At 45.7% G+C, this 10,789-nt stretch overlaps 1 protein-coding gene across 1 annotated transcript in view; it reads right to left on the bottom strand.

Annotated features, from left to right (window-relative positions):
* Nucleotides 1-1,960: 1,960 nt before the first annotated feature.
* LOC148481776 (phospholipase A2 inhibitor gamma subunit B-like) overlaps nucleotides 1,961-10,789 on the bottom strand; it is a 32,994-nt gene continuing 24,165 nt past the window's right edge. The window contains exons 4-5 of the mRNA XM_088453029.1: nucleotides 9,557-9,715; nucleotides 1,961-3,896 (exon numbers count right to left, since the gene is read on the bottom strand). Coding sequence (XP_088309155.1) covers nucleotides 3,697-3,896; nucleotides 9,557-9,715 — 359 coding nt within the window. The 3' untranslated portion in view covers nucleotides 1,961-3,696. The remainder of the gene's footprint in view (nucleotides 3,897-9,556; nucleotides 9,716-10,789) is intronic.

Here is a 10,789-nt window from a genome sequence, read left to right as displayed (position 1 = left end):
ACCTACATATTCCCGCAAAATACCCACAACCTTTGTAATTTTCATCCATAAAATGAGCAAAATACACAAAATTGTGAGAAAATACAAAGAAATACGTACCTTCAAAAGTCGGACGAGTTCGGGCGCAATGAGCCTGAGAGGCCAGGAAGGTCACTACTGCACTCCACGCAGGCGGCGGGAAAACTGACTAGGGGGGTTTCAAACAGCACCTATAGATAGGAAGGTACTAGGAGGGGCAGGCCCCTGCGCCCCCTTGCGGCGGACAGCTTTGTGGCGCCTGTCAGGCCAGCTGCGCCTGACGCAGGGATAAACCTGTCTGCCATTATCCTAGGGTGTCCTGTTCTCGACATCAGAACCTGGCAAGTACCCTCTTTGCCACAATATATATAACAGCAAGATTAGTGCCATTGCCTGGGGTGTATGTTAGTGTTCTTTACACAGCAGCCAATTCACACCTCACAAGTCCAGGGTGTTTTGTACAAATAGCCCATGGCTATTTTTATTTGCAGCAAAATTAAAACATAAACATAAATCTTAACCTATCTATCTAATACAAAATGCTTTCCTCTCTACTGGTGAAAGGACCTACTGTCCAACTCAAATAAACAACAGAATAGGACAGCACCATTATTAAGTAGTAATGATGTATTTTAGCAAGCCAGGAGCTTGCTCCCCAGGCAGTGAGAGAGTGACTAGAAAGATGGACACATCTTTATTAGTCTCTCACAGGTCAGGTGGTCTGTCAATCAAGGCTGCACACTATACCTAGGATAGAAACCTGGGACATACATAGGGGTAAATTTACCAAAGGTCGATTTGCTGGTCGATTTGAAGAGTGATTTAGCTCTTCTCAAATCGAATGTAGAAAAACCAGTGATTTTGCCAGATTTACTATTATTCGATTTGGTGTTTTTATTTGCAAATCAAATTCGATTTAAGTCGATTTGTGAAAGTGATTTGTTGTTCGATTTGACATGTTCATGTACAAATCAAACGGCAAATCACATTTCAAAACGAACTGCAAATCCCCGACAACATAGAACTGCTTCATGTATACCATATATATTTATTATGTCCTGATGACGAGTTTGGATTAAACTCGAAACATTGACCTTGAGACCTCAATGTATTGCCTTATTGATAAGCCCAAAGAGTGACACTTTCTTTGCTGCATTATATATATATATATACAGACCAGGAGGTGCGGCACTCACAGACCTCATATGGGTCCGTGAGTGCCGCACCTCCTGGTCTGTATGTCGCTATATTGTGGGGGCACCCGGCAAAGCTGCTTATATTTTTAATGAGTGCCGGTCCTGTGTTGTTTATATATATATATATATATATATATAGATATATAATATTTTTTTTTTAGATGTGGGCCCAGATAAATTAGGTTTAGATGGTACCTTTCAGCTGAGACATCAGCCCCAGTGGATCTTCTTTCTCATTTGGCAATGACTCCACAAGCTCATACATCTCAGGTTCTAGCAGATAGGCAAGCCCATACATACAGGAAAATGACATAATGTGACAGCTTTCTTAAGTAGAATAATCAAGTAGATTTATTAAAGGGGATGTAAGAGGGGGATGTAGTCGGCATCACAGTGTGTGGGATGCCTACGGTCTAAATACCTGGGCGCCGAAATCCAGACAGGTCAGGATCCCGGCACCAGTATCCCAACCATCGTCATCCCGAAGGGTAAGTATAGGGGTGTAGGGGGAGCTTAGCGTTAGGTAGCAGGGTTAGGTTTAAGCATTAGGGGAAGGGTTAGGGTTAGGCACCGGGGAGCAAATTTAGCAAATTTTTCTTACTCTATCTAAAGATTGAGAATCGATAGCACATTTTTGAATGCAAGATCTTTTATCAAGGAACCAGTATCAGAAACATTTTGAAACAAATATAAGCATTTTATTTATTTACAGTTTCTTATATAGCGCAGCATATTCCATTGCGCTTTACAATTGGAAACATTACTAGAACAAAACTGGGTAATAACAGACATATACATATATATAGATAGGAAGGCCCTGCTCGCAAGTTTACAATCTGTAGGTAAATAGGCATTAATACACAAGGACAGATGCTATATATTGCATATTGGTCCAGCCAGATTGCAGAGTTTTTTGGGCTGCATGATCCAGTCACACTGGAATGTCGGCCATATGTCAGGAGGATGTGAGAGAAAGACAATGTGTGAGGTTGTGTGTGGACTGTGAAGGGGATGTACTTAAATATGAAAGCTATGATGGTTATTTGGGCAGTTCTGGAATCTGATAAGCTTGCCTGAAGAGGTGAGTTTTCAGGGAATGCTTGAAGGTTTGGAGACTAGAGGAAAGTCTTATTGTGTGTAGTTGAGCATTCCACAGACTGGGTGCAGCCCGAAAAAAAATGTCCTGTGACCGTGAATGGGAGCAAATAATGCGTGGGGATGAGAGACGCAGATCCAGTGCTGAGCGGAGAGGTGAGGTTGAGAGATATTTTGAGATGAGTGAAGAGATGTATGTTGGCGTGGTTTGGTTAATAGCCTTATGTGTAAGTAAAAGTATTTTGTATTGAATACGGTAGAAAACTGGCAACCAATGTAGGGACTGACAGAGTGGAGCAGCAGACTATGAAAGTTTGGCAAGGAAGATCAGCCTTGCAGCTGCATTCATAATGGATTGTAATGGCGAGAGCCTGTTTTTAGGAAGACCAGTAAGGAGACTATTGCAATAGTCAATAGGGAAATAATGAGTGCATGGTTTAGAGTTTTTGCAGTGTCTTGTGTGAGATATGGTCGAATTTTGGATATGTTTTTCAGATGTATGTAACAGGATTTTGAGACAGATTGAGGACCTCATTCAGAGTCGGTCGTTGAGGCTGCACGGTCGTAAGGTAAAAGGGTTCGGATATGCAAATGAAGCGCTGGCAAGTTGCATCGTTAAGATGGGATCGTTAGCTGGACGAGCGAGGGGAGGATGCGGCCGTAAGACTAAAAATACGCCCCCTTCTCGTTCGCATTACACGTCATCTCTGGGCATATAAGGATTAATCGAGACCATCGGGAACCATCGTAGCTCGTAGAGCTTAAGGTTGACCATACACTCTCTTAAGCACTACGATCAAGTCAGTGTAAAAACCTCCCATGTCACATGTGCCATGACACTACTTAGTTAATTATGCACTCCCATAAAACGCCGTTTGCATAGTCAGGCACGCCTGCGTTCGGATCTCCACTCCCCCGTTCACAAGCACCTTCCCCTGTTACCACCCACAAACGCCTCATCCTGTCACTCAAACTAACGACCTGGCTGTGTTCAAGGAGAGAGCAATTTCTGGTCGTAATAGCTAGTTTGCGCACACGCATTGCAAATTTTACGCATGCGCAGTTCAGCGAACATCGGTGGTATACGACCGAGCGGCCGCAACGACCGACTCTGAATGAGGTCCTGAATGTGGGGAACAAAGGACAGTTTAGAGTCAAGGATGACACCTAGGCAGTGAGCTTGTGGGGCAGGGTGGAATGTCGAGTTATCAACAGTGATAGAGAGATCAGGTTTGTGGGACCTTGACAAGAATCACGCATTTGTGCTTTAATGCTTTAATAGAGTATTATATTTCCCAAAAAATTAATTCCAGTTTTATTTGGCATTCACATCTTCAAACTATACATAGAAAGCTTAAACAATAGTTTATATGGAATAGTTTTACATTTAATAAACCAAATGCAGCTGGAATGTAGAAACGAGACTTGTAGTAAGAACCCACGGTAATAACCTACTGTGGATCCCGTCACTTTCATCTGTACACGTAAAATTAAATGTAAGGCTTTTGAATGAAGCAGTGTCATTCCTCATTGAGCACATGTCCTCTGTGGTGCAGCCCCGCATAGCCATAGCATAGTACAGCGGTTCTGTAAAGAGAATAACAATTCATTAGCGAATTGCAGCTCTCATGAGAAAGTTTTATTTTCCGAGCAGTATAAAGGAAAAATCTTTTTAATTACACTTAGGACGTGGTGCTTGATATAGCAGTAGACATAAGTGCACTGCTGATCGCAGATTCACGATTATCAGGAATCTGTGCGTGTGCAGCACCCATTCTGCGAGTGTGCAGAATGGGTCCTGCGTAGTCGCACTCAGGGCCAGATTCAGAGCCGGACGCTATTTGGGGACGGTCGTTCCAAAAAAGGGGCCGGCTATTTAAATTGAGCGCTCGCTCTTTGCGGTTTGTTGACGCCTCTATGTCTGAGCGAGCAAACGAAAAATGCGCTATTTTGTAAAGACGTCCCTTTGCCGTTCGCATCACACGTCATCTCCGGTATTTATTAGATTAATCGGGTACATCAAAAGGCATCTGAACTGCTCGCAGTGCTTGTGGTAGGTTTTTCTTACGGCTATCACTGCGAGCAGTTCAGGCTAAAAGACAACCAAGTGACGTGGTCGATGACGCTCCTATACTAATTATGCACTCCCATTAAACGCCCTTTTGACCGTTAGGCACAACTGCGTTCGGATCTCCACTCCCCCGTTTTCAAGCACCTTCCCCTGTTACCACCCACAAACGGTACATTCTGTCTATCAAATTAACAGCCCCTCGCTGTTTTGCGAGCGCACGATTTCCGACCGCAATGACTGGTTTGCGCATGCGCATTACGACCCATACGCATGCGCAGTTATGCGAACATCGCTCAGAGCGAACGAGCGGCCGCTTACGAGCGGCTCTGAATCAGGCCCTCAGACCCTTGCCTCTACATGATTGACAGGCAGAAGCATGTAAGAGCCGGTGCAGGGGCGGCCAGCATTCACGGAAACAGGGGCATGTCCGTCCTATTTTCTGGGAGTGGCCAGCCCAGGATCTGCGTTTATCAATGCAGTGTACTGGGCTCACAAGCCGACCAGCCTGAGTAAGCTGAGGCTTACTTAGCTGACCGGAGCCTTGGCGCCATCCACCATCATGACCATCGACCACCAATGGTCCCGATGGTGATCCCAGCCTGCGACCTCCGTTGCAGTGCTGGGATTGCAAAATGCAGCAGAGAGTGTCATATACCTCCTGCTGCATTTGCATTATTGCAAGGATCGCATACATCATATATCTATAGCCTGCATGCATACATCATATCCTGCGTGCATAATGTACATTATATATCTATAGCCTGCGTGCATACATCATATATCTATAGCCTGCGTGTGTAAATCATATATCTATAGCCTGCGTGTATACATCATATATCTATATCCTGCATGTATAAATCATATATCTATAGCCTGCGTGTATACATCATATCTATAGCCTGCGTGTATACATCATATATCTATAGCCTGCGTGCACACATCATATATCTATAGCCTGCATACAGCCTATATCTATAGCCTGCATGTATACATCATATATCTATAGCCTGCATACATCCTATATCTATAGCCTGCATGTATACATCATATATCTATAGCCTGCGTGTATATATCATATATCTATAGCCTGCGTGCATACATCATATATCTATAGCGTGCGTGCAGCTTTGCAATTGCTTTCCTTGCTGAATCAGGCCCCTGATTCTGAGATACAAACTCATGCAAATGGTCAATGTTTTTCAACTGCGCATGCGTCTAACATCGCTAAAAAGTCATACTGCACATCCGTCCCCTGGTGATTGTGTACAGAGTCACAGTACCACGCACGGTCTCAGGAATCGTTGGAAATGTATTGGGCGTTCCTAGTCGATGACTGGGAGGTGGCTGAATAGATACATAGAGACATACCATTTTTGGGTGTGTTACGGTAGAGTGGCGGACGTGTTGCAGAAGTGGTTGCGAGCTCAGGCGCTTAATCGATCATATTGGAGAGCATACACTGACGGAGAACCTGCACCTGGCATGGGGCGACTGATGGATTTGTGTCCATAGACGCACCAAGCGGTATTTCAGTGTCTAAAGATGCTCAAAGCGGGAGTCTCAGCCCTTGCACATTCAGACTAGGGCGCCGAGAGGGGGGGGGAGCATTCTACAGTTTGTCCGGGCTTGCTAGAGGGGCCCGGGTCTGGCGTCGCCCCCTCCCCCTCCCTCACAGCAGCTCAGCACACAGCTTGTGCTGGGCTGCCGTGCGAGACTGCTCGCGGCTGCTGCAGCAGCCGTAACAGTCTCCTATGGCTGTAGGGGGGAGCGATCACACTGATTGCACCACCCCGCTAGGCTTCCAGCGCCGGTTCTGTGGTGCACAGCTGAGCCCGTTCCCTCCCCCTGAGTGCTTGCCCAATAGCGTTAGGAGGCGGGCTCAGGCTGTGCATAACACACGCATCGCCGCCAGCGCTGGCGGCGATGCGTGTGTTAAACAGCAGCCAATGAGAGACAGATAGACTCTCATTAACTGCTGCAGCACCCACTGCAAGAGCCGGGCTTCCGTCTGGCTCCTGCAGTGGGTAATGGGACAGACGTCATGACATCATGACGACTGTCCCATAATGCTGAGCGTGCCAGCCCGGGCGGAAGCGGCGTCGCGGACCGGAGCAGCAGCAGCGTGGATTCAGGTAAGTATATTTTTATATATATATTTTTTTTAAAATACACAACAATACTAGAGGACGCAAATACAAATATTGATATTCCTTTATGGTATATGATGGTTGATACCAAATGGGGAATCCAAAGACAAGTTGTTATAAAGGCAAATGTTCTTATCCGATTATAGCGTATTCCAATATGATTTGATAGTCGATTTCATAGAGTCCAAAGAGCTTCTAGAAAAGACCCGCTCACCAAAAATCACCAAGAAATGGCCCAAAGGCCCACCATTAGATGTTGTAAAACGTATATTTATTTAAAAGTTTTTGTCATTATGACATAAAAATAATTAAAAGCTTTCTTACACGATAAATTTATCCATTAACACAGCAAGGGAAGATGGCAATTGATATCCTGTTGTCTCCCCTTTTTTTTGGGGGGTAAAGTTCCAAAAACACAGGTATTAACCATTCTGGTCAATGGATTTACAACCCAACGCGTTTCGTCCGTTAGGACTTCATCAAGGGTATAAACATCCAAATACAGAAAAACGTATATAGTCCAACAGAAAGCTGGCGAAATGTTGTCCCTAGGGTGGACAACTCCTCAGATGCTATTTGTCAAATTGAGATGTGTTCTGATCGCAGGATCAAGCTATATCAGCTTTCTGTTGGACTATATACGTTTTTCTGTATTTGGATGTTTATACCCCTGATAAAGTCCTAATGGACGAAACGCGTTGGGTTCTAAATCCATTGACCAGAAGGGTTAATACCTGTGTTTTTGGAACTTTACCCCCCCAAAAAAAGGGGAGACAACAGGATACCAATTGCCATCTTCCCTTGCTGTGTTAATGGATAAATTTATCGTGTAAGAAAGCTTTTAATTATTTTTATGTCATAATGACAAAAACTTTTAAATAAATATATGTTTTACAACATCTAATGGTGGGCCTTTGGGCCATTTCTTGGTGATTTTTGGTGAGCGGGTCTTTTTTAGAAGCTCTTTGGACTCTATGAAATCGACTATCAAATCATATTGGAATACGCTATAACCGGATAAGAACATTTGCCTTTATAAGAACTTGTCTTTGGATTCCCCATTTGGTATCAACCATCATATACCATAAAGGAATATCAATATTTGTATTTGGGACCTCTAGTATTGTTGTGTATTTTGATCTATTTGTTCCCACTAACAGGGGTTCCACTTGAGGAGCAGCATTTATTTTCACATCATAAGCGCAAAATAAGGGCATTGTTTTTTCCAAATATATATTTTTTAACCTATCTGCACTACTGGGGGCACAACGGGGGAGGGGGTGGCTACTACTGGGGGGACCTCTACTGGTGGTGGGGGCACAACGGGGGAGGGGTGGCTACTACTGGGGGCACCATTATTGGGAGGACCTCTACTGGGGGGGGGCTACTACTGGGGGCACTTAATCGGGAAGGGGAACCTCTACTGGGGACTACTACTTGGGGGGGGGGAACTACCACTGGGGGCATTATAAAAGGGGCCTACTACTAGGGGCACTGCACTGGGGGGACCACTACTGGGGCAATAATAGGAAGGGCCACTACAGGGGGCACTGGATAGGGGGGATCACTACTGGGTGCCTGCAAAAGGGGACCACTACTGGGAAATCTGCATGGGGGGGACTACTGCTGGGGGCACTATATAAAGGGCACTGCATGGGGGGGGGACTACTACTGGGGGCACCATATAAAGGGCACTGCATAAGGGGATACCGCTACTGGGCGAACTGCATTGTGGGGACTGCTACTGGGGGCACTGCATAAGGGGGAACACTACATGGGGCACTGCATTTGGGGGGTCACTACTGGGGGTACTGAGTAAGGGGAACTAATTGGGGGCTGTATAAGGGGGACCACTACTGGGGATACTGTATAAGGGGCACTACTATGGGCCTGTATAAGAGGGACCACAATTGCATACTGGGGGTACTGTATAAGGGCTACTACTGGGGTTAAGGTGCATATGGATAGGAATGTTCAGTGTGAAAATAAAGGGGTGTGTCATGTTGACACGCCCCATTTTTAAATGCCCACGCCCATTTTTTTGGCGCGCGCATCGGGCGGGGGGGGGGGCGCTCCCTTTTCAAATTTGCCCTGGGCTCCAAATACCCTAGTTACACCACTGATGCGAGCGGCCTGGAGGCGGATTTTTTGTTTTTTAAATCCGCCCTGATTCAGGCCCTTAGGTTGGCAGTGTACTAGCTTGAAATGTTTTTTTTTTTGTGAGTGGTGGATTAGAACTGGATTGTGGAAGTACGTGGACAGTCCTTAGTGGTATTTGATTCTAATAGATTTGTGGTATTGTGTTTTTTACGTAGCGCATCTACTATGGGATTGTGAAGTAGATCTTGGATTATGTTTGGCTAATAGATCTGTGATAGCAGTGGTGTATCTATAATGGGTGCAGTGTGTGCGGGGCCCACGGGCCCCCGGGTCCAGGGGGGCCCCGCACCGCACACACTGCTCCCATATTTTTTTTAAACTTACCTGTCCGAGGTCCCGCTTCGGGTGTCACTGCTGCTCAGAACACTGGAAAAATGGCCGCCGCCATTTTGAAGAGGTGAGCAAGGTGGGAGCAGGCAGTGGGGGATAGGGAATGAGCATACCTCCCAACATGACCCTCTCCAGGAGGGACACAGTGCTCTGGTCCTGGACTTCCCTGGTAAGAGGTGGGGCTGCAGCACAGTTCAAAATTCAAATAGGGGAGTCACACCAACTGTCATTTCACACACTGCCAACATCACTGGCTGGGACTCACTGGCAGTTGGTGTGACTCCCCTATTTGAATTTTGGACTGTGCTGCAGCACCGCCCCTGGAGCCGCCACCAATCATAAATAACCAGGGAAGTCCAGGACCAGAGCATTGTGTCCCTCCTGGAGAGGGTCATGTTGGGAGGTATGGAATGAGGGAGATGAGAGGGGATGGGATCCAGGGGGCAGGTAGAGGGGAGACGAGAGACTAAATTAAGGGAATGGACTAAATGGAAGAATTAAGGTTACTGGGAATATCAGAACTTCACAAAAGACCTCACCTGTTGCAACTGCATAACGAAAGATACATTTATTCTCATCCTTCGTGCAGTTCACCTGGATGTTACATTCGCAACTCTTGGTGTTGGAGGCATAGCAGGATTTACAAGTAACTCCATTCCCAATGATTTTTTCATCTTTGGCAGGTTTATCAGGTGGTACTTACAATAAAGCAGAGATAAGATTAGTCACAGACAGAAAAATTATACGGTTAGTTTCTTAAAGGAAAGCACCAACACAACTAAGTCATATTATTTGTTAGACATCGAGTCAAGTGACCAATGAAAATCAATGTATTTGCGATCGTTAGTCTCTCTAGTCCCACACTAATGAAAGCTAATATCTGATTGATTGCCATAGAAAACTACAGTTTAATGTTGTTGTTTTTTTGTATTTAAAAAATATAACATAATACTGGTCATATTTAGGAAATCAGCAAGGGGAACCGTGTGTCCAGATTTATGGCCTGATTCAGAGGCGCTCGCTATGTGCGAGTGCTCGCTCTGAATCAGGGTGGATTTTTTTTATTTAAAAAATCCGCTTTCAGGCCGCTCGCATATCGCGACCATCGGGCTTGCAACGAGACCCTTGGTGTAGAGTCTCGGTTCCCGCAAGCCCGAGTGAACTTCCTGCTCTAATAGAGCAGGAAGCTCACTACTGACATCACGAATGATGTCAGTAGGGCCGCCCACAAACGGCAGGCATTCCTTCGGGAACGCCTCCGTTTGTCCAGCCACCCCCCCTCCCAACCTACAAAACGTGGCGAGCTGTCGATCAACATCGACAGCCGCTCCGTTTTGTAGGGAGCCCCGGAGCGAGTGAAGTTCTCACTTGCTCTGGGACTCATGCACATGCATTACGCATGCCGCGCGTGCGCACTGGCCGACCATCGACCCGCTTGCGAGCAATGTGCGCTGAATCAGGCACTAATTTGGGAATAGAGTAAGATGGAGCAAGTACAGTAACTGTAAACCTGGACAATTAAACCTGGCATGTTTCAATGCAAGGACTGCAAATACATACATTATTTTGCATGCGGGGTAAATACTGGCTGCTTTTACATGTAGTCCACAAATGCTGGACAGCTTTATTTTTACACTGCAATTTAGATATGATTGGACACTTCCCTCCTAAATCTAACTCTGCCTACACACGTTACATCTGCCCCACCTGCAGCGCAGCATGGTGTTACCAAGATGCTCAGTTACTGGCTTTATCTTACTCTATTTCCAACT

The sequence above is a fragment of the Taudactylus pleione genome, unplaced genomic scaffold, assembly GCF_031769625.1.
Source record: "Taudactylus pleione unplaced genomic scaffold, aTauple2 ptg000563l, whole genome shotgun sequence".
Classification (NCBI taxonomy): Eukaryota; Metazoa; Chordata; class Amphibia; order Anura; family Myobatrachidae; genus Taudactylus; species Taudactylus pleione.
The sequence above is the reverse complement of the archived record's forward strand: the minus strand, read 5'-3'. Positions and strand labels throughout refer to the sequence as shown.